Raw genomic sequence first — 25,147 nt, forward strand, 5'->3', positions numbered from 1 at the left:
GTGTAAACTTTAAGCCAGGAGATCCTTGCTTTCCAGAGAACTGGGCAAGTCACATAATCTCTCAAATTCAGCTTCCTCATCTATAAAATGGGGAAGGTAACAGCATATGCCTTAAGGGATTGTTGTGATTATCAAAGCATATAATGTATGTAAAGTGCTTTGCAAACTTTAAATGGACTATATAAATGCTTACTATTAGTACTTTTATTTTGATAGACAAGACCTAACTCAGACTAGGCCGATATGTCAGATTTGACATTGAAACAATGAGACACTTGTAATTTATCTAACAGTTAACAAAAAGAAGTTTATTTACTCACAGTAGAGAAAGGACATTCAGAGCCATGAAAGGATATTCATTGGCGATAAAGCATTAATTCAGCTGGGCACCACTTGCTGATGCTAACTAGTGGTTTAAAGCCTCAGAACGGGGCCATTGGCTTTTCTGCTCTGGTGTCCTAGAAGCTACATTAACAGCCCAAGCTGTATCCTTTAATACAATTTAAGTCTGGGAAAATTTTTAATGACTTATAAGAAAAAACTTTCATGAGGTAGGACTTAGGAAAGCTAACCTGTCCCATGTCTTATAGCAGGTCTCTACTATAGCCTTATGTGGACTCTAAATCAGTGTTATTCCATCTACTTTCTAGCACATAAAAAGTATTTTTTCTTCTCTGGGAGGAAAAAAAAAACCTCAAACAATAAAACTTTGACTCTTTCACTTATGATCTAAATAAATATAATTGGGATGTATTGTTTTGCTTATTGCTACTTAAAAAATATCCAAAACCTATTAAAATAGGTACCATTTAGTTTAAAAAATTCCTCAAAATCTATGAAATATGAATTATATACTGGAAGTGAAAATTGCCATTATAGTCAAATTTAGCGTTTCAGCCAATCAGAAACAGGAACTAAGGAAATAAATGAAGTCTCTTAAGTAAACAGAATAGATATCACAGTGTCTTTGTCATTAAGTTCAGACATTGTATAAAAGAAGAATTGTTAGGCAAATCAGTCTTGAGACCATTTACTCTTTATTGACAATTTAAAAAAGGTTGATGATCAAGTTTATTAGTTCATAATTATAAATTAAATGGGCTTTTTAGAAGCAGATATACTGACAGCCACTAGTAGTACCTAATGGAAGAAGTCAGAAAAACTACAAAAAGCAGATGAGATTTTAAAGAGCAAAAAAAATTGGGATCTTACCACTCCACCATAAAGGCTCACCTAAGCTTATCACTACTTTAATGTATGGTATAATATATTGGGCAGCTAGGTGGTGATTTCAGAAAAAACTCCTATTTCCTTAACAATTTAAATTTGCTTTCCTTACAACAACATGAGAAAGAAGTCATCGCCATTTTACTCATAAAGAAGCCCAAGTTTGAAGAGGTCAAGTGACTTAACTAGGCACTTAACTTTACCAATATACAATAATCAATCAAAATTATAACAATATATCAATATAATCTTGAGCCCTAGGTCGTCTTACTCTAGTGAGAACTAGACTAGAAACTAGTGCTTTGAGATGTTTAAGAATAAATATTTTGTCATAGGAAATAACTATTTGCTCAAAATAGTTTAAAATAATTTCTGTAGAGCTTATTTTTCAGGAAAGATGTTTTGTTATAAGTTGCACATAACTTATTTTATGAATTAATCTTATTTTTAAAATTCTTTTAGAAAAATAGAGTATTTAAGACCCATTCTCTTCAAAGATTTATCATAGAATTAAAAGTTCTCTTCCTTTCCCCCTCTTTTCAGATCATCAGACTTGCCAGATCAAGAAAATTTGGATTGTTTATAAAATGACTAAAACCCCCGGTATGTAATGCTATAGTTCTAGAATGAGCAATTGTCATTAATATGTCTGGCATTTAAAATTAAACTGCATGTTCTTCAGAACTATGTGTTCTCAAAATTAACTAATCACCTTTTCTCTGTAGAAAGATAAATGAGTTTGAATATTAATATTTGTGTAATTTATTAGTTTTCCTTTTTGGACTAGCACAAAATGGTTATCTTGTGAATTCTTGACAAGAGGGGGACCAGAAGAGCAGTAGTGGCACTTCAGATTATTGTTTACAGAAACCAGGGACTCCAAGAGGTAGAAAATAAGAATAAATGTGTTTCCCATGTGGGATAGTCAGTAAAAAGGCACATAGCTGGTAGATTGTATATCACTTGTGAGGTAAAGCAAAAAGTCTAGTTTTATTGAACGAAAAAAGTATGTGGAGGAGAGTAATATGTAATAAGGTTGGAAAGGTATGATGGCATCAGAAGAATTTATATTTGATTGTGAGGGTAAATAAGACCCACTGGAGTTTGTTAGTATTTTATATTAATTACATGTAAAACAGTTACATGTAAATAAAATTTTTAACATTTGTTTTTAAAACTTCCATTTCTAGATTTTCTCCCTTCCTCCCTCCTTCATTCCTGGGAAAGCAAGTAATTAAATATAGACTATACATGTGTAGTCATGCAAAACATTTTTATGTTAAATCATGTTGTGAAAGAAAATATAGGACACCTTCCCCTTCCAAAAAAAATCCTCAAGAAAAATAAAATACATAAAGTATACTTCAATATATATTGGCACCATCAATTCTTTTTCTAGATATGGAGAGCATTTTCTTTTTTTATTATAAGTCCTTCAGAGTTGTCTTGGATCATTGTATTTCTGAAGTGGCTAAGTCATTCATAGCTAATAATCTTAACAATATTGCTGTTAATTTGTACACAATACATATCACTTTCCATAAGCTCATGGAAGTCTTTACAGGTTTTTCTGGGAACATCCTGCTCATCATTTTTTAACAGCATTCCATTACATTCGAATTTCATAACTTTTTCAGTCATTCCCTAATTGATGGTCATCCACTAAATTTTCAATTCCTTGTCATCATAGAAAGCTGCTCATCATTTCTTATAACACAGTAATATGCCATCATAATCACAGTTTGTTCAACCATGCCCCAATTGATGGACATCTCTTTGATTACCAATTCTTTGTCCCCAGGAAAGAGGTGCTATAAATATTTACACACACATAATATGTCTTTTTCCCTTTTGTGTTGGTTTTTTTTAATCTTTTTTGGGATACAGATCTAGTCCCAGTGGAGTTTTTTGAATAAGGGGATGTGGTTCAGACCTGTGCTTTGTAAAAATCACCTTGAGGATTTTATGGAAAATGAATTGGGATAGAGGGAGACTTGAGGCATGGAGACAAATTAGTTGAGAAATAATGAAAGAACCGAATTAGAAAGGTGGATTGTGAGTGGAGAGAAGAGAGATGTATATGAGATATATTGTGGAGGTAGAACATAATGTAGCAGTTGTTATATGGCATGAGGGAGTATGAATGGTATTAACATTTGACAAAAAATAAGCAAGTTTGAGACAATGAAAAACTTGTTCTATTTTGGAGTTTGAGATGCCTGTAGGATCTTTACTTCAAAATGACCAATAGGCGGTTGTTAATATTCTATTAGAGATTAGAAGAGAGATACTAGGTCTGTATATAGAGATCTGATAGTCATCTGTGTAACAAACTCATGGAAGTTTTCACAAATGAAAGAATGTAAGAGAAAAAAGAACTGGTTAAAGGCATGATATAGAAGGTGATTTTACAAAAGGAGACTGAAGAAAAAGTAAGAGGGAGATCCAAAGGTACTATTTTATAAAATCTAGAGAGGAGAGCACATCTTGAGACAATGTGACCCTCAGTGTTAGATGCTGTCAAAAGAGGTTCAGAAGGGTGGGTCGGTAATCTTGCCCTACTCAACAATCATCCTATTCTCACAGTTTGTGACTATTCCATTCTTTTCCTTGTCACATTGACAGATGAAGAGGTTGATCTTTTTGATATGGAAGAATTTAAAGATACTTTTAAGAAAGTTCTTCAGAGAGCCTTAAAAAATGTAAGTGATATTAATGAATATATTTGTTTCAATTGCAGGATATTTATGCTTTTATATTTTGTTCATTCTTTGTTATGAAGAATAGTAATACATCTCAGGTGATGTACTGTTATCAAGCAATTGTCCTTAGTTTGAAAGTTTTCCTCATTCCATTCTATTTTCCACTTGTAATCCTTGCTGTGATTGTTTTACTCCTTCACAACAAGCAGTTGATCAATTCACTAAATAAGTCTGATCTCTGCCAATCACTTGCTTTTGACCTTGGGCAAATCATTTGGCTAATACTCTCTTTTGATCCACATTCAGTTTCCATGGTTCTCTGTCAGGATGTGGATGGCACTTTTAAAAAAAATTCACTTTTTTTTTTTCCAAAATATATGCAAAGATAATTTTCAACAGTTTTGCCAAACCCCTTGTGTGCGAATGACACTTTCTATCACAAGTCTATTGGAATTACTTTGAATTATCTCATTGTTGAAAAGAGCCAAGTTCATCATAGTTTGAGCATCACAATCTTCTTGTTGCTGTGTACAGTGTTCTCTTTGTTCTGCTTACTTCACTTAGCATCAATTCATGTAGGTTTTTCCAGGCTTCTCTGAAATCAGTCTGCTCATCATTTCTTATAAAACAATAATATTCCATTATTCATATTGGAATATTAATATTTCACATTCATGTATCATAATTATTCAGCCATTCCCCAACTGATGAGTATCCATTCAATTTCCAATTCCTTAACACTACAAAAGGGGCTGCTACAAATATTTTTGCACATACAGTGTCCTTTTCCCTCTTTTATGATATCTTTGGGCATACAGACACTGCACTATCAAAGTGTGTGCACAGTTTTATAGCCCTTGGGACATAGTTTCAAATTGCTCTCCAGAATGGTTAGATCATTTCACAATCCACCAACATTGTATTATTAGTGTCCCAGTTTTCCCAAATTTGTTCCAACATTCATCATTATTTTTTCCTGTCATTTTAACTAATCTAAAAAGTGTGAAGTGGTACCTCAGAGTTGTCTTAATTTACATTTCTCTAATCAATGGTAATTTAGAGCATTTTTTCTTATAAGTAGAAATGGCTTTAATTTCTTCATTTGAAAATTGTCTGTTTATATCCTTGGTCCATTTATCAATTAAGAAATGGCTTGTATTATTAGTAATTTGAGTCAATTCTCTATATATTTTAGAACTGACACCTTTATCAGAAATACTGGATGTAAAATTTGTTTCCCCAATTTCCTGCTTCCCTTCTAATCTTGGTTGCATTGGTTTTGTTTGTGCAAAAAGTTCTTAATTTAATGTAATTTAAAATATCTATTTTGCATTTCCTAATACTTTCTATTTGTTCTTTGACTATAAATTCTTCCCTTCCCCACAGATGTGAGAGATAAACTATGCATTGTTCTCCTAATTTGCTTATAGTACCACTCTTTTAAGTCATGAACCCATTTTGACCTTATCTAAGTATAGGGTATTAGATGTTGGTCAATGCCTCATTTCTACTGTACTGTTTTCTAGTTTTCCCAGCAATTTTGTATAGCTTATCCCAGAAGTTGGGATTTATTATTTTCTTTGGGTTTTTTAAACACTAGATTACTATAGTTATTGACTATATTATGAATCTAACCTGTTCCACTGATCCACTACTCTGTTTCCTAGCTAGTACCAAATGGTTTTCTTAATAACTTTTTAATTCAATAAACACCATTAGGCAACTACCATGTGCCAGGTTCTGTGTCGAGCACTGGGGCTTTAAAATGAGATAAAAGACAGTTCCCAACTTCAAGAAGCTTATACTCTAATACTCTATTCTCTGAGAATGTGAATTGAGAAACATACAGGAAAAAGAGTCAGAAATGAAATAGGAACTGAGGTGGGCAGTTATTTTTTTCTGTTTTAAGAGAATCATAAAATGTTAGAGCTGAATAGGACTTGAGGATCCTTTAAACCTATTTATTTTACACATCAAGGAACTAAAAAATCCAGAGAATAGGAAATGGGTTGCACAAAGTCACTTAACAGATATGATTGATAAGATAGTAGGACTGTTGTTTTCAGGATAATTTCTTTCTCTTAATAACCTCAGAATAAGAAGAAATGCACCATACCTTTTTATCTAAATCTACATAAACAAGAGAAGATAAATATCTCCATAGAAGGTAAAGCCTTATCAGACAATGGAGAACTGAACAACTTGTACAACTGAATAACTTTGACTCATCTGACACACTATCAAACCCTTCAGGACTCTAGCCACAGCCAGCAAAAAAAAAAAAAAAAACAGTCTGATAGGCTGATACTCTGACTATGGTCTCTTCTAAAGTTTGAATTTATTGCATCATATAAGTGGCCGAAAACATTGATTCTCTCCAGGCATATGATAAAAAGAAGATTTTTTTTTTAAAGGGTCTGATGGTATATAACTTGTTAGAAGAAATGGGACTCAAATCTGATTGCAGCCATACCTCTCCTAGAGGAGTTTACCTAAAAAAATATACATAATTGTGGCTTTAGACCTAATATAAGGAAGTTGAATTCAAGGAGATTTAGAAATGAGAAAATACGTGTTTCAGAGTAGTGGAAATGGGAAGGACCCAACAGTGACAGGGAAGTTGGATGTGAAGTATTAGAAATAAAAGAGAAAGGCTAAGTAAGAAAGCAGACATAAATAAGCCTTGCTCCCAAGCAAATAAACCAAAAGTGAGATTATCATAAAGATTGAAGGAAAAGTGAGCAAAATTGTTTTAAAAGCTACAACACAATAAATATTATACCTTAAATGAAAGTGAACTAAAAATTTCCACTGAAAAAGTAACCCCCCCCCCAAAAAAAAAAAATCATGTAATAGCAAGAATTTTCAAAATGGTTTAAGAAAAGAAATAAGATTTTAAAAGGATGTAGAAAGATGGAAATTTGTTTGGAAATAAAAAGTCCCAACAAAGAAATAAGATGGAGGAATTAAATTAGATCATATAACCAAGAATGTCTTCAAAGCAATAAAGGCTTGAAAAAGAATGATTTCTAGTAGTAGCTTGAATAAACACCCATCCTGCACCAGGGACTGAGCTAAGTTCTGGCTTTACAAAGAAAAGTAACAGGCAATCTCTGTTCTCAAGGAACTCACAGTCTAATAGGGGAGAGAAGATAGTGGTAGACAAATAAGATAGATGTTGTATAAAATTGGAAAGCTTCAACAGAGAGAAGACACCAGAATTAAAGGGAATCAGAAAATGTAAAAGGTGTCATTTTAACTGGGTTTCCAGAAAAGCCAGGAGGCAGAGAGAAGGGAAAGAATTCTAGGCATGAGGAACAGCCAGTGAAGAATACCCAGAATCAAGAGATGGAATGTCTCATCAGAGAAACCACAAGGAGCATACTGTTGATGGATCAAAGTATATGGGATTTGGGAAATTGGGATGGAGAAAGGTTAGTGAAAGTCTTTAAAAACCAGAGAAGATTTTATATGATCCTTCAAGTAAGGAGGGGGTTAGACTTGCACTTAAAGAAAATCACTTTGGCAATTACGAAGAAGAACTTGTGGTAGGGAGAACAATCAGTAGACTATTACAATACGCCAGGCATGAGCGGATGGCTTACATCAGGGTTGTGGTACTGCCAGAAGAGGAAAGGGGGTGGGGTTGGGGGTCTACATAAAAAACAAAATGAAGAAAAATCAATAGACCTCAGCAACAATAAGCAATCGCTTATTGTAGAGGGTCACAGTCAGTGGGGGAACTATGGGTGAGGTATAAGACCCTTCAGCCAGAGGGAACTTGCTGACAGTGTCTGGTTTGGCTCCTTATCTCCCCTAAGGGCTCTCTGCTTCCGTGAGAAGTCAGGGGGCGATGACAACCTGTATTGAGATTGAAGCAATGATACTAGCTGGAAGAGTGATACCAAGTGGCAAACTACATACAATAGCTAGCAAGTTGGTCATGTGGAACCACGTGTGCAGTATATACTTATCAGTCTATGCATATTAGGGTATGTAAAGGGGGAAGACCTTGGAATAAATAGATTCCATGTTTTATTATTTATTTATTTATTTTGCGTGTGATATTTTTTTTAATTATAGCTTTTTATTTACAAGATATATGCATAGGTAATTTTTCAACATTGACAGGTGCAAATCCTTTTGTTTCAACTTTTTCCCTCTTTCCCCCTCTCCTTTCCCCCAGATGGCAGGTTGACCAATACATGTTAAATATATTAAAGTATAAATAAGTTAAATACAATATATATACATGTCCAAACAGTTATTTTGCTGTATAAAAAGAGTTGGACTTTGAAATAGCATACAGTTAGCCTGTGAAGGAAATAAAAAATGCAGGTAGACAAAAATAGGGGGATTGGGAATTCTATGTAGTGGTTCATAGTCATCTCCCAGAGTTCTTTCCCTGGGTATAGCTGGTTTAGTTCATTACTGCTCTAGAAAGCAGGACACAACAGCTTATGGGGCAAAGTGAGAGTGAGAAGTTGACACTTTGAAAGAGCATGTGAATTCTCTGTTGGCCAGTGTAACCTAGAAGATAGGATGTGCAGAAATAATTTAAGGGTCACAAGTGTCATAGAAAATAATATTAAATTTAATAACCTGAAAAACTTACTGTGGGCCAAATTTTCTTTCACATCTGTATTTTTAAGTAGAAAGTATTCTAGAAGTTTTGTCAACAAAAGGCATATTAATAAGTGATTTATTCCAAAATTGCCTACAGAGAAAAACTTGAGTTTGAAACTGTAGTCACATAGTGGTTAAGTTTCTGAATGTCATAGAATATGAGCATTAAGAAAGGACCTCATAATACTACACACCTCAGACTGGCTAAGATGAAAGGAAAAGATAATGGTGAATGTTGGAAGGGATGTGGGAAAACTGGGACACTGATACATTGTTGGTGGAGTTGTGAACTGATCCAACCATTCTGGAGAGAAATTTGGAACTATGCCCAAAGAACTGTCAAACTGCATACCCTTTGATGCAGTACTGTTACTACTGGGATTATATTCCCAAAGAGATCTTAAAGGAGGGAAAGGGACCCAAAAGTGCAAAAAATGTTTGTGGCAGCCCTTTTTATAGTGGCTAGAAACTGAAAACTGAGTGGATTCCCATCAATTGGAAGATGGCTAAATAAATTGTGGTATATGAATGTTCTATAAGAAATGATCATCAGATTATTTCAGAGAGGCCTGGACAGACTTACATGAACTGATGCTAAGTGAAAGGAGCAGAACCAGGAGATCATTATACATGGCAACAAACAAGACTGTATGATGATCAATTCTGATGGACATGACTGTCTTCAACGATGAGATGATTCAAACCAGTTCCAATTGTTCACTGATGAAGAGACCCACTTACACCCAGAGATAGGACTGTGGGAACTAAGTGTGAGCTACAACATAATATTTTTATTTTTTTTGTTGTTGTTTCCTTGCATTCTATTTTTTCTCTCTTTTTTTTTTTTTTTTTTTTGATCTCATTTCTTGTACAGGAAGATAATTATGGAAATATGTATAGAAGAATTGCACATGTTTAACATATATTGAATTACTTGCTATCTAGGGAAGAAGATGGGGGGAAGGGAAGGAAACAAGTTTTGCAAGGGTGAATGTTAAAAATTATCCATGCATGTTTTGAAAATAAAAAACTTTAATTAAAAAAGAAAAAGGAAAAAAAAGGACCTCAACAACCATCTACCCAAATCTGTCCCTGAAAACAATTCTCACTGTTTTAAGTGTGAAACTACATTTAGGTATTGTTAGGCAGCTGCACATTGCCTGTTATTATGAACTCCTGTTTTTTATATCCACCATCCAAGAAAACCCTTTTTTCCTCCCTACCTTTCCCCTAGCAGCAGCTAAGTAGCACAGTAGCACAGCATAGTGCTGTGGCTGGAGTCAAAAAGATGCATCTTCCTAAATTCAAATTTAATCTCAGACATTTTAGTAGCTGTGTAACCCTAGACAAGTCACCTAACCCAATTTGCTACAGTTTCCTCATTTGTAAAATGAGTTGGAGAAGGAAATGGCAAACCGTTTCAGTATCTTTGCCAAGAAAGCCCCAAATGGGATCACAAAGTTATTAAATAACATCATCAGCAATAAGCAGCCTGAGAGAGATTAGGCACTTGCCCAGTATCACAAAACTTAAGAAGTGTCTGAGGGAGGATTTGAATTCTACTTTTCTTGATTCCACTTCCAGTATTTTATCTGCCATGCCACCTAGTGACCATGTGTATTGTTTCTATAAAATTAGTCATTATTATTATTTTTTTAATTCATTTTTTTTTTTTTATTTAATAGCCTTTTATTTACAGGATATATACATGGGTAACTTTACAGCATTAACAATTGCCAAACCTCTTGTTCCAATTTTTCACCTCTTACCCCTCCCCCACCCCCTCCCCTAGATGGCAGGATGACCAGTAGATGTGAAATATATTAAAATATAACTTAGATACACAATAAGTATACATGACCAAAACATTATTTTGCTGTACAAAAAGAATCAGACTCTGAATTATTGTACAATTAGCTTGTGAAGGAAATCAAAAATGCATGTGTGCATAAATATAGGGATTGGGAATTTAATGTAATGGTTTTTAGTCATCTCCCAGAGTCATTATTATTTTTTAAATATTTATTTGCAAAGCATTTGCATGAGTAATTTTTCCAACATTGACCCTTGCAAAACCTTTTGTTCCAAATTTTCCCCTCCTTGCCCCCATCCCCTCCCCTAGCTGGCAGATAGTCCATATATGTTAAGTATGTTGAAATACATGTGTTAGCAAAGGCTGCCTTGCAACTCCTTCAGATGTTATGATTCACAGCTGTGGAGGCTCTTGGAGAATTGACCTGCCCCTTAACATAAATCCAATATATGTATACATATTTATACAGTTATCTTGCTGCACAAGAAAAATCGGATCAAGAAGGAAGGAAAAGGAAAAACCAAGAAAGAAAACAAAATGTAAGCAAATAACAACAGAATGAATGAGAATGCTATGTTGTGTATCGCACTCTGTTCCCACGGTTCTCTCTCTGGGCGTAGATGGCTTTCTTCATCACTGAACAAGTGGAACTGGTCTGAATCCTCTCATTGTTGAAGAGAGCCATGTCCATCAGAATTGATCGTTGTATAGTGGTGTTGTTGCCATGTACAATGATTTCCTGGTTCTGCTCATTTCACTTAGCATCAGTTCATGTGGCCTCTCTGAAATAATCCTGGTGATCATTTCTTACAGAACAATAATATAAAATTAGTAATTCTAAGGATCCAAAAATGACTCAGTATAGATAGAGGTAGTACTTTCAAATACTACGCAGAAACCGTACTTTGATAAAGTCAAATTGGGACTTAATTATTGAACTACTAAAAGACTTCATTAAAAAGCTATTTGCTCCTAAAATAATACGATTTATATGTCAAACTCCTGAGCAATGGGAGATGGCAGAGTGGTTTGTCCCTGAAGTCTGTAGAACTGAGTTATACATCCCAACCTTGATAACTCCCTGTAGGATAAGCAAATCCCAGTAACCTCTCTATGTCTGTTTCATCACTTGTGCAAAAGGAGGAGGTTTGGTTATATGGCCTCCAATGTTGCAGCTTTATGTTTTATGCTCTTGTAACACTGGTATTTTAGAAAACGTCTATTTAGTTCAGTGAAAAAGGTATCAAATTTGAACCTGAAGAACTTGGGTTCAAATTCTTGCCCCTCTCTATTTCTGTGGGTTTAGGCAATTCAATTTAATAAGAATTTATTAAGGATTCACTGTGAACAAGACAGTGATGATACAAGGACAAAAATGAAAAATAATCCCTGCTTTCCAGAAGCTTATATTTTACTGGTGGAGAGGCGCATACAAGTAGGTAAACATAATTTGAGGAAGAAGAGATCTTTAATAACTCTGGATCTGGAAAGACTTTCCAGAGGTATTGGCATAAAAATTGAATCTTACATGAAGATAGGGATTCTTTAAGACAGGGTGAGGAAGAAAGGCATTTTGGGCATGGATGACAGCTTGTAAAAGAGCATAAATGTTAGGATTATATAATGTCTTCAGGGAATAGCAATTAAACCAGTTTGGTTTGAAGGTAATGTGATGTGAAATCTGGGACTTAATTTTCTCAACTGAAAAAGGACAACGTTGGACTAGCTTTTAATATATGTCTGAACTCCTATGTCTTAGTGAAGCCCCAAAGTTTATTGTGGGCATTCTTCTTGTCTATATTGTCTCAGGTGATCTCATAGACTCCTTTTTGTTCATTTGTCACTTTAAAGAGATGACTCCCAAATCTTAATGCTTCAGAATCCCTCTTGTCATCCTGGTCCATAACCTCTCATTTGTCTAGCTTTCAGAAGAGCTATCAGATGATCACTACCATTCCCTAGGTCTGAGCACTGTAGTCACATGAGATTACAGGATCTGTAATGACTCCACTAATCATGCTCTCTTAACTTTCCTGTCAAAACATTTTCCCCTGACAACCAACCACTTATATATGTTTATATTCCTGTTTTAGAATAAGTTGCTTAGGGGTAGGGGCTGTCTTACTTACTTGTATTTATATCCTCAGCACTTAACATTGGTGCCTGAAGATCTAGTAAGTGCTTTTTTTTTTCCTTTTTCGATTTTTTTTTTTTTTAATTATTATAGTAACTTTTTATTGACAGAATCCATGCCAGGGTAATTTTTTTACAACATTATCCCTTGCACTCACTTCTGTTCAATTTTCCCTCCCACTCTCCACCCCCTCCCCTAAATGGCAAGCAGTCCTATATATGTTGAATATGTCCTAGTATATCCTAGATACAATGTATGTGTGCAGATCAAACAGTTTTCTTGTTGCACAGGGAGAATTGGATTCAGAAGGTAAAAATAATTCGGGAAGAAAAACAAAAATGCAAACAGTTTACATTCATTTCCCAGTGTTTTTTCTTTGGGTGTAGCTACTTCTGTCCATTATTGATCACTTGAAACTGAATTAGGTCTCTTTTTTTTTTTTAATAGCCTTTTATTTACAGGCTATATGCATGGGTAATTTTACAGCATTAACAATTGCCAAACCTCTTGCTCCAATTTTTCCTCTTACCCCCCCCCTCCCCTAGATGGCAGGATGACTAGTAGATGTTAAATACATTAAAATATAAATTAGATACAATAAGTATACATGATTAGGTCTCTTTTTCAAAGAAATCCACTTCCATCAGATTACATCTTCATACAGTATCATTGTTGACATATATAATGATCTCTTGGTTCTGCTCATTTCACTTAGCATCAGTTCATGTAATTCCCTCCAAGCCTCTCTGTATTCATCCTGCTGGTCATTTCTTATAGAACAATAATATTCTATAACATTCATATACCACAATTTACCCAACCATTCTCCAATTGATGGGCATCCACTCAGTTTCCAGCTTCTAGCCACTACAAACAGGGCTGCCACAAACATTTTGGCACATATTGGTCCCTTTCCCTTCTTTAGTATCTCCTTGGGGTATAAGCCCAGTAGAAACACTGCTGGATCAAAGGATATGCACAGTTTGATAACTTTTTGGGCATAATTCCAGATTGCTCTTCAGAATGGTTGGATTCCTTCACAGCTCCACCAACAATGTATCAGTGTCCCAGTTTTCCCGCATCCCCTCCAACAATCATCATTATTTTTCCTTCATCTTAGCCAATCGCAGGTGTGTAGTGTATCTCAGGTTGTCTTAATTTGCATTTCTCTGATTAATAATGATTTAGAACACTCTTTCATATGAGTGGTAATAATTTCAATTTCATCATCTGAAAATTGTCTGTTCATATCCTTTGACCATTCATCAATTGGAGAATGGATTGGTTTCTTATAAATTAGAGTCAATTCTCTATATATTTTGGAAATGAGGCCTTTATCAGAACATTTAACTGTGAAGATGTTTTCCCAGTTTGTTGCTTCCCTTCTAATCTTGTTTATTAGTTTTTTTGTACAGAAGCTTTTTAATTTGATGTAATCAAAATTTTCTATTTTGATCAATAATGGTCTCTAGTTAATCTTTAGTCCAATTCTTCCTCCTCCAAAGTCTGAGAGATAAACTATCCTATGTTCCTCCAATTTGTTTTTATAATCTCGCTCTTTATGTCTAAATCATGGACCCATTTTGATCTTATCTTTGGTATATGGTGTTAAGTGTGGGTCCATGCCTAATTTCTGCCATACTAATTTCCAATTATCCCAGCAGTTTTTGTCAAATAATGAATTCTTATCCCAAAAGTTAGGATCTTTGGGTTTGTCAACACTATATTGCTATAGTTGACTATTCTGTCTTGTAACCTAACCTGTTCCACTGATCCAGCTAATCTATTTCTTAGCCAATACCAAATGGTTTTGGTGACTGCTGCTATAATATAGTTTTAGATCAAAGCTAGCCACCTTCATTTGATTTTTTTTCATTAATTCTTTTGAGATTCTTGACCTTTTATTATTCCATATGAATTTTGTTGTTATTTTTCTAGATCATTAAAATATTTTCTTGGAAGTCTGATTGGTATAGCTAAATAAATAGATTAGTTTAGGAGTATTTCATCTTTATTATATTAAAAACCTATCCAGGAGCACTTAATATTTTTCAATTGTTTTGTTGGAAAGTTTTTTGTAATTTTGCTCATATAATTCCTGACTTTCCTTTTTGAATAGATTCCCAAAATATTTTATGCTGTCGACAGTTATTCTGAATGGAATTTCTCTTTGTATCGCTTGCTGTTGGATTTTGTTTGTGATGTATAAAATGCTGAGGATTTTAGGTTTATTTTATAACCTGCAACTTTGCTAAAGTTATGGATTATTTCTAATAGCTTTTTAAATAGAATCTCTAAGGGTTCTCTAAGTATACCATCATATCATCTGCAAAGAGTGATAGTTTGGTTTCCTCACTGCCTATTCATTCCTTTAATCTCTTTCTCGACTCTTATTGCGAGGCTAGTGTTTCTAATACAACATTGAATAATAATGGTGAGAGTGGGCAGCCTTGCTTCCTCAGATCTTATGGGAAAGATTCAGTTTTTCCCCATTGCATATGATGGTTACTGATGTTTTAAATATGCTCCTATATTTTTAAGAAAAAGTCCATTTATTCCTATACTCTCAAGTGTTTTTATTAGGAATGGATGTTGGATTTTATCAAATGCTTTTTCTGCATCTATTGAGATGATCATATGGTTTTTGTTAGTTTGCTTATTGATATAGTCAGTTGTGCTAATAGTTTTCCTAATATTGAACCAGCCCTGCATTCCTGGTATAAATCTACTTGATCATAGTGTATTATCCTAGGAATGATTATCTGTAATCTTTTTGCTAATATTTTATTTAAGATTTTAACATCGATATTCATTAGGGAGATTGGTCTATAATTTTCTTTCTCTGTTTTCAGCCTAGCTGGTTTAGGTATCAGTACCATGTCTGTGTCGTAAAAGGAGTTTGGTAGGACTCCTTCAGTCCCTATTTTTTCAAATAGTTTATATAGCATTGGTGTTAATTGTTTTAAATGTTAGTAGAATTCACATGTAAATCCATCTGGTCCTGGGGATTTTTTCTTAGGGAGTTGGTTAATAGCTTGTTCTATTTCTTTTTCTAAGATGGGACTGTTTAGGATATTTACTTCTTCCTCTGTTAATCTGGGCAAGCTATATTTTTGAAGGTATTCTTCCATTTCACTTAAGTTGTTGAATTTATTGCCATAAAGTTGGGCAAAGTAATTCCTAATTATTGCTCTAATTTCCTCTTCATTAGTGGCGAGTTCTCCCTTTTCATTTTTATAGTAAGTGCTTAATAAATGTTTTTTCATTAATTCCTTCACCTTTCATATCTAATCAGTTTCCAAGTCTTGTCCTCAACACCTTTCAAACCTGTCTCTCTTTATTCATACGACAATCATTCTAATCTAAGGTCTTATTACCTCTCTCCTAGACTCCTGAAAGATCCTTTTAATTGGTCTCCCTTGCATCCAGATACATTTTGCTTTTCATTTTCCATGTGTTTGTCAAATTGATAATTCTCATGTAAAAGTTTGACTATATAATTCCCTTGTTCAAGAAGCTTCAATGGCTTCTCACTGACCTTAAGCAAAACCAGTGTGTTTAAAGTACTTCATAGTCTGGTTCCACCTTATATTTCTAGGTTTAGTACACATTACTCCCCATCATACATGTCACATTTCAGCCAAACTGTATTAGACATGACATTATATATTTTCTGTCTCAGTCCATTTTTGCACACTGTCCCCTATGTGAGGAATGCTCTCTCTTTCCTCTTAACTCTGCCTCTTGGAACCCCTTTTTCTCTTTTAAAGCTTATATTATGAATACCACTTCCTTCTAAGAACTTGGCTCCCAGTTGTTGTGCCCCTACCTCCATTAGTTTGTATATCTCATATGTCCTCTGGGAACCTGCTTTGTCTCCCTAGAAAAATTAAATTCCTTGAGGGAAAAGCCTTATACCTTCATATTTGTATCCCTAGTTCCTGGCATTTAGCAGGTACTTAATGTTTATTGTTTGATTAATTGATTTCGAAGATCCTTTCCTTCTCTTAAATTCATGATCATGAAAGAAAATTCTATTCTGGTTCCCTGTGTTTATGTGTTAGCTTGGTTATTTTCCTTATTAAGGACTTTAATAGACCACAGATTGTTAACTCAGATTAAGGGGCGGGATAAGGGTGGCAGAGGGAAGTCTGGATATATTTCAAGGAATTCTTGAACTTGAATGGGAAAAAGAATTCCATTTTTCAACTATGATTTAAAAAAAAAAAAAACTTATTTGAAGGAATCCATAAGTTTTACCAAAGGGACCATTAGAGAAGCTAGGTGCCTCAGTAGATACAACTATGGGCCTTGAGTCAGGAAGATCTGGCTTTAAATCCAGCCTCAGACACTTACTGTATGATCTTGGGCAAATCTTTATATGTTCTTCTGTAAAATGGAACTAAGCAGTTATCCCAAAGGGTTGTTGTAAATGATCAAATGATAAAATATTTGTAAAGCCCTTAATATAGTTCCTGGCACATAGTAGGCACTTAACAAATGATTATTTCTTTTCTTTCCCCCATTATACAAAAGATTAAGAACATCCCTATTCTAGGGAAATATATGAAAAGAGTTGTCTATAGTTATCATCATCATCTTGTTTCCAAAGATTCTCTAAACACTTTGGAATGACTATGGTAGTCAAGATGATGTCATTGTGGAAAAAAAAGGAGAAAATAAAACTGAATTTTAGTGTTTCCAGATACTTTAATAACTTTATAAAAAATGCTACTGTAATCAATTGAATTATGTTTAATAAAGCAATTTTATTTTTGTTTAATAGGTACATATCAGCTTCAGAGACTATGAGGATAATGCAGTATGGATTCGAATTGCCTGGGGAACACCTTACATGCAACCAAACCAGTACAAAACTACTTATGTGGTGTATTATTCTCAAACTCCTTTCGTCTTCATCTCTCACTGCCGTGTTAAGAAGTACATTCCAGAGCTCTGGCAGGTAGACACTGTCGTGCCAACCTAAAGATTTGCATCATCCTTCCTTAAAAGTCTATGATACCAAGTGGCTTGTGACTAAAATAACCAATCATACTTCTTCACTATGAAGAAGTGATAATTGAGCATAATCACTGTTTAGCCCCTGTTTTGTCCAGGTCGGATTATACCAGATTGCCCTGTCAGTTGCTGCTTCCTAGCAGTTGTGCTCTACCATTTCAGGTTATATTTTGGTGAGCTTTTCTAACTTTACTGCATTGTGATCATAAGCACTAAAATCTTTCTCCAGATTTTTAACTAGAAATATGTAGTTCAAGTTTTAAAATCTCTGTTTTGTACATCTCTTTGCAGGGCAGTATTTTAGCAAGGATCACAATTATTGTTGAATTCACTTTGCTACATGATGTCAATGATTTTTGCCATTTAAGTGTTGCTTATTTCCCGATTTGTATTTTGCCACTGGACTCAGCTCTGGGGTAGAAAGTGAAGTTTGCATAGCCCACCCTCACTTAAATGCAACTCATTTGTATGTCATAGCATCAATTCTGATATTATTGTCCTCTTCAAGAATGAAGGACAAACATCAATTTGAATTTACAGTTATTTCTACTGTAGTTTTATAATTTTATAATTAAATTTTTTTGTTTTATAATTTGTGAGTATTATGGGTGTGAGAGTATTGGAGGTTGTAGGTTGGAAACTTATTTCATTTAGCATAAAACAAATTACTATTGCAAATTTTAAGACATGTTTGTTCTAGTTCAGACAGTTCATGCCCCTACAATAATTTTTATTAACTGTTTTTGTATATTAGCCTTCAACCAGTACGTGATATTTCTATAATGTTTTAAAATCTGTAAAATGCTTTTCCTACCAAAAAACCCTATGATGTAGGTAGTGTAAATATCATTATTTGTAGAGGATGAAAGAACTGCTCAAAAAGTTTTAGGTTACTTACCCATGGTGACATAACTAGTAATTATTAGGATTCCTTTTCTAGTATACCAAATTATGCACCCTTTCTTCTTTTCACTCTTACCATATTCTACCCAGTTTAAAATATATAGAACACTATACATACTCTGTAGATTTTAAGCAAATTATATATCCATAGTTAGTTACAGGAATCATTTAGAAGCCATGCTTTTTAGGTTTACATTTGTCTAGTTTTCCATTTTTTAGTGGAAAATATTATTTAAAGTCTTTCATATCTGCTTTTGTAAATGTAAGCACCACAGTGGGTCAACACTCATAATAGTTTTGTTGTTTTTCATCTCAAGGCCCTGATGACTGCTGGCAATTACCATAAGATCAGACAAATGGAACTCCGAAGTCTTTATCTGGATTCTCTTAAGTCTATTGTTTTTAAACAGTATAATCAGGTGAGCCATTCAGTATACATCTTCAAAGTTAAGTCTTGCTTCAGGCCTGATTAAAAATAACTTGGCAGGTGGGAGAATTCACCTTTTCCAAGAGAAGATTACACTGTATGTTTTTGACCTTCTGCATTAATTATATTCTTTATACAAATCATTGGGTCCAAATTCTAGTGCTGTGTTCTTAAATTAGGCTACTTGGTGATATATATTAGAATTTTTTTAAATTACTTCTTCAAAATTATTTAACTGGATTTTGTTCCCATTTAATTATGGGGGGAAGGAAATCTGTCATGAATTAACTTATTTTTTATTTATCTTTTTATGCCAATATATGTCAAATCTGTCAATAAGTCTGCTTTGTTTATCTTTGAATTCTTGGATGTGTGGCAAGACTGCCCAAGGTTTTTGCACACAAAAAGCACTTAATAGATTTTTGTTAAAAGACTTTTTTAATTTGTAGGGAGTAAAAAGGCTCATAAGATTTATATCTTGAAAGAAACTTTGGAGATTTAGTCAATTCAGAAACAGACTTGTCAAGGTAAAATAATTTGCCTGAAATCACAAAAATAGTCAGTAGCAGAGCTGTTACTTGAATCCAGCTTATGTAAATCCATATCCAGTGTTATTTCCATGATATTAAAAGCATCTATCTTTAAACCAACATTTCATCCACAGAAACCAACACTAATGTGTTAAAATTGTGATTTTTTTTTTTCCATTCGAAAAAGATCTTTAAAAAAAATTTTTTTTTAAGATTGTAGAAAGGTGGTCATAACAGAGGGCAAGGATAAAGAGGATCCCATATTCCTGGAAAAAGAGGATTCCTTAAAGCCCCCTGATGGGAGAGTGGTGGTGAAGGGACGCACTATTAAGAGATACAATCACCCATAAACTCCCTCATCTAGCATACGACTCCTCAAAGTTCCTAGAATATGGTACAGATGAAGAACAAGAAAGGCAGAGATCCTTGGAGTCTAGTTCTGACATTGTTTGTTTGAGTTGTGAAGCATCTAGTTTAAGCCTTCCCCTAAGCCTTTGCCTGGCTGCCTGAGCCTAACTCAGAAGCCTCAAGGGCTTCTCGGGAGAATCTAGCACAACATTCTGAACTATTACATAAATAGAACCTGAGGCCAGCTCAGTCTTAATAGGTCCCAGAAGACAGCAGCTTTTAGGGTTTTCTAGACAAGGTCCAACATTACACCTATGGTCTCAGCCAAGCTGTGATAAACAGAAAGGCCTTAGGCAAGATCCAGACTACAATCTCTGAAGCCTGTGGTGGAAATCCAGGAGAGAGGGGTATCCTCTGAGCTCAATAGCAAAGGATAGGGCCTCAGGCAAAGCCAACAGTAGAGAGAACCCCAGAACCCTGTAACCAAAGGGTCTGTCTGTTCCCACCTTCCTAGTTACTGCCCAGCATGCAAACAACCCCAGAGTCCTTTGCAGGAGTCCTAATCTGAACCATTGTACTTAGGACCAGATAGTATCTTGAACCATAGTCAGTGTCCTGGGGTTCTTTACCCCCCACTTACGAGCAATCCAAGGAAACCTGAACACAATGAAAAATACCTTGGTTTAAAAGATAGCTATGAAGTAGACTCCAGAGAGAATAACAGTAAGTCCAGGTAAAGCCTCAGAAACAAAAAGTTCTGGCCATAAGGAATTTAGCAGTTTAGTAGTTTAGAATGTCAAGAGAGCTTGACCTTTAGAACAGAAACCACTCAAACATTTCAATGCCTTGAAAATTAGAGTAGGCCAATAAGAAAACAATGACTCAATAAGTAAGTAAGTAATATCAAAATAAGACCAAAAGAATGGATAAATGAGGCATTTATTAAGTACTTACTATATGCAAAACTTTGCTAAATTCTGGGGATTCAAACAGAAAAGTAAAACAGTCCTTACTCTCAAGGATTTCACATTCTGATTGTCTTGCAAACAACCATAAAAAGGAGTTTAGATACTAAGGAGTCATAATAAAGATTACTTAAGAATTAGCAGCTGTCTTTTGAAGAACATGGAATAAGTTATACCAAAAAACAAGAGATAAAAGAATAACCAAGAATAACTTTACATGGATCTCTTAAATCTCACTTTCATCTGAACAGGATAAAAAAAGATTGAATACAGTTTATAGACACACACTTTTGGGTATAGAAATACATTATTCAAAAGACAAATGGAAAAGAACAAAGAAAGAGTAAAAAAGGATTTAAGGAAAATAGAATTGTTAGTGGAATAATCATAATAAAAAAATAAATTCAAAAGTTGGAGAGAGAAATGTGAAGTTTAAAAGGAAAGGAAAAATTGGTAATAACTTGAAATTCGTGGGGTAGACACAACCTAAAACAAAAGAAACAGGGTGTTTCATTATAATATTGATGAGGTTTAGGTTTTGGGATTCCCTTTAGTAGGGAACCAAATGATAAGGTCTAGATTTAGGGAACCAAAATGAGATTAGGATTTCTGGTTGTCAGGGGGTTAAATGATAAGGTCTAGTGGAAGGTTCAGTGTTCAGGGAACCAAATGGAGAGGTATGGCTCCCCTGCACCCTTTGGGATTTGGCGCAAGGATAGGGAGTTTGGGGGAACTCTCTTCTGGCAGCAAGAGATTTTCTGTAAAGGAATTCACAAACCCGAAAACTTAGATTGATAAAAGAGATTTATTATGGGGGTTGGAAGTAAGGTTAGAAATCCTGACACAGAGGCATAAAGTCTCATTAGGGAAATAGGTGAGGGTAACACTGGAAGAGAATATTATTCCAGCGGGCAGAGGTTTGCTTGGCATGGCATGGCATGACATGTTTACAATCTCTGTAAAGAGAGGATTTTAGATTGGCTCTTTGATAATAGGAGCTTTGGCTACAAGCTGAAGGGGGCTAGTGGGTGGAGTCCCAAGTTGGGCTCATCTACTAGCTGGGTTTCAGCTTGAACTGGAATTTGAGTAGAATGAGTTTCCTTAATTGAATAGGGTTGGAATTCTAGATAAAAGAATGAAATTATTTGTCTTGTTTCCCTTGGCGGGGTGCCTCACTGAGGCAGAGTTGAAGGAGATTTTGTCTTTCAAGGATTTTTAGTTTCGGGGTCCCTTCTTCATTATCACAAATGTTACATAGATTCCCTTTTTAATTGACACATTCTTTGTAAAAAAGGTTCATGGGAATAAAAAGGGAAAATTTCAAGAGAAAGGATAGAGGGAAGTAACACAATTAACAATCATAACTGCATGTGAATGGAATGAATTCACTTGTAAAATGGAAAAGAATAGGAAAAAATGAAAATAGCAAAATGTAACAATATGTTGTTTGCAGGAGACACAATAAATATATAGTTAAAATCCTTTATGCTTTAGCTGAACTAAAATCAAAACGATCAATTTCAAATAAAGCTACAGTAATAAAATAAAAAGATAAGCAAGGAAATTATATTATGGATAAAAGTACTATAATATAAATAAGGTATTAATGCCACTACTTAACATATATATGCACCTAATAATAAAACATCTAAATACTTAAAGGAAAAATGAATCATATTTGAAGGAAAAATGGAACTTGCATATCTCTTTCAGATTCTAGATAAATTTAACCAAAAGCTAAATAAGAATGAAATTAAGTGTCTAAATAGAACTTAAGAAAAATTTAAAAAGATAAACATCTCTGAATACTATTGAATGGAAATAAGAAGAAACTTATATTCAACTCAGATGTATATGGTATCTTTACAAAAATTTACTACATGTTGGAAGATAAATAGGAAAGTATAATATTAAACACATTATTTACCCATTTTGTTGCTGAGTCATCTTTCAGTCATGTCAAAGTCTTTGTGACATTATTTGAGGCTTTCTACACAAAGATACTGGAGTATTTTGCCATTTCCCTCTCTAGCTTTTACTGAATACGGTGTAATGAAAAATATCTTAAATAAAAAAGATCTTAAAGGTAATTAGAGATTAAATAAAATTATTTTGAAGAATTAATGGGTCAAGAATAAATCACGGAAACAATAGAACATTTCATCAGGAAAAATAGCAATGAGAATACATATCAAAATTTCTGGGATGCAGCTAAAGCAATTCTAAGAGGAAAATTTAAATTAATTATTTTCATCAACAAAAAAGAAAAGAAACCAATCAATGGGGCATGTGATTTAAAAAACGTGAGGAACAAATTGAAAAATCCAAATTAAATTAAAAAGTAGGAATTTTGAAAAAGACAGATTAATACAATTAAGAGTAAAAAAAACAAACCACTAAATTTTATTTATCTAAATTGATAAAAGTAGGAACTGCTTTAAAAAATTAATAAGAGTAGATAAACAATTAGTTTCTATCAAAAGTGAAACAAAAGGAGAACTTATTATTGTAGAGAAAATAAGGGAAATTTCAGAAAGCATTTTTCCTAATTATATGCAACTTATAACTTAGAAGAAATTAATGAATACTTAGAAAAATATAAAATACCCATATTAACAAAGGAGTACTTAGAGTAGTCTTATCAGAAAGAGAAATTGAATAAGGCATAAAAACTCTGAAAAATTGAAAAAACAGTCTCAAGCACTAGATGAGTTTACACATGAATTCTATGAAAGTTTCAAAGAACAATTCTAATACTACATAAGTGGTTTAAAACAATAAAAAAAAGAAGATACCCTTCTAGTCACTTTGTACAAATATTGTCCTGATCCATAAAGCATGGAGAGACAAAACAGGAAGAAAAGCAGTATGTCTAATGAACATTGATACAGATATTTTAATAAAATATTAGTAAGTTAAGATACAATAATATACTGTAAATGATTATTCATTATGACCAGGTTGATTTTTCCTCAGAAATATAGGTTTGGCTCCACTTAAGGAATGCTGGAAATATAATAAACTAGTTAGGTTAAAATATAAAAAATACAAACCATATGCTTATATCAATATATGATATAAAATATTTTTATAAAATTCAGCACTTCTATTAAAAACTTTAGAAATCACAGAAACAAATCTTTCCTCAATATATAGATTATTTGTATCTAAAGTCAAGAACAAATATTACATGTAATGAAAAAGTTAACAGGCCTTTCTGGTAAGATCAAGGGTAAAAAAGAATGCCCATTATATCTATTACTTTTTAACAGTATTAGAAAGGCTAGCTGTGACAAGAAAAAAGAAATTGAGAGAATAAGCCTGGGCAAAATTATTGTTTTTTAAAGATGATGGTATGCTTAAGGAACCCCAAAAGTTCTCTAAAATTAACTGAAATAAACTTAAGCAAAGTACACTGATAAAGCCACATCAATCATCAAAATTCCTGCATTTATAGCCAATATAACCCTACAGGAAGTACTAGAAAGAAAATTTGATTAACTAAAATGTGGAAAACATACATTTTTGGACACAGTTAATATGGAAATTTGTTATACATGGTAATATTGAAGCTTTAATTTTTGGTTTATGGATTGGGTATTTTTGTTTTAGTATCTTGAATTTGGGGGGAGGGTCATTTAATCATAAAAATGCACTGAAAAAATAAAATTAAATTTATTTTAATAGGAGAAACAATTTTCTGATAATTTCTTCTTGCCAGATAAATTGGAATATTATTTTCAAAACTAGACTATCATCAAACTAACATCAAATTTCTTTCTCCAGGATTTCCAAACTTACTGTCTTACACCTTTACAGGAAGGAAATACTGAGAATGAAATAGGTAACAGATTTAATTTTCTCTTCATAATAAACTGGTTATGTATTTCAGTACTTTTAACGTTTCTATTAATCTTTTTTATCTTATTCATTAAGATAATGTATTAAGAGATCTTATGATTTGTCAACATATCTTGTGAATGATAAAAATTAAATCTTTATTGAAAAAAAAAAAAAGATTATCCATATCTTCAACAGCATTTGTCAGAAACTTATTTTTACTGATTTTGAGAGATGCAAAGAACTTAAGCAGCTATCTAATTCAACCTATACATAAAAAGATTCCACATTATAACATATCTACGAAGTGGTCATCCAGACTTTGCAAGGAGGAAGAATAAGATAACCCATTCCACCTCAGAACAATTAAAATTGAGAGGAAGTTTTTCCTGACATCAAGCAGTAAAATGGCTTCTTTGTAACTTCTACCTTCTGTTCCTTGTGGCCAAACAGAACAAATCTAATCCTTTCTTCATATGATAGCTCTTTCACTTAAAAATCTATCATGTTTCCTCCAAGTCTTTTCTCCATTCAAAACATGCCAATTTCCTTCAGCCCATTTTTATGTGGCATGAACTCGAACCTTTTTACTTTCCTGATTGCCTTCCATTGT

General features: G+C 33.7%; 1 protein-coding gene across 2 annotated transcripts in view; it reads left to right on the forward strand.

The window, feature by feature from the left end:
* CENPN (centromere protein N) overlaps positions 1–25,147 on the forward strand; it is a 45,320-nt gene that overhangs the window by 6,698 nt on the left and 13,475 nt on the right. For both annotated transcript variants that reach the window (XM_003757846.3, XM_012539872.3), the window contains exons 4-8: positions 1,771–1,830; positions 3,853–3,929; positions 17,289–17,465; positions 18,742–18,843; positions 24,481–24,538. In XM_003757846.3, coding sequence (XP_003757894.1) covers positions 1,771–1,830; positions 3,853–3,929; positions 17,289–17,465; positions 18,742–18,843; positions 24,481–24,538 — 474 coding nt within the window. The remainder of the gene's footprint in view (positions 1–1,770; positions 1,831–3,852; positions 3,930–17,288; positions 17,466–18,741; positions 18,844–24,480; positions 24,539–25,147) is intronic.

This window comes from Sarcophilus harrisii, chromosome 2 (genome assembly GCF_902635505.1).
Source record: "Sarcophilus harrisii chromosome 2, mSarHar1.11, whole genome shotgun sequence".
Taxonomy (NCBI): domain Eukaryota; kingdom Metazoa; phylum Chordata; class Mammalia; order Dasyuromorphia; family Dasyuridae; genus Sarcophilus; species Sarcophilus harrisii.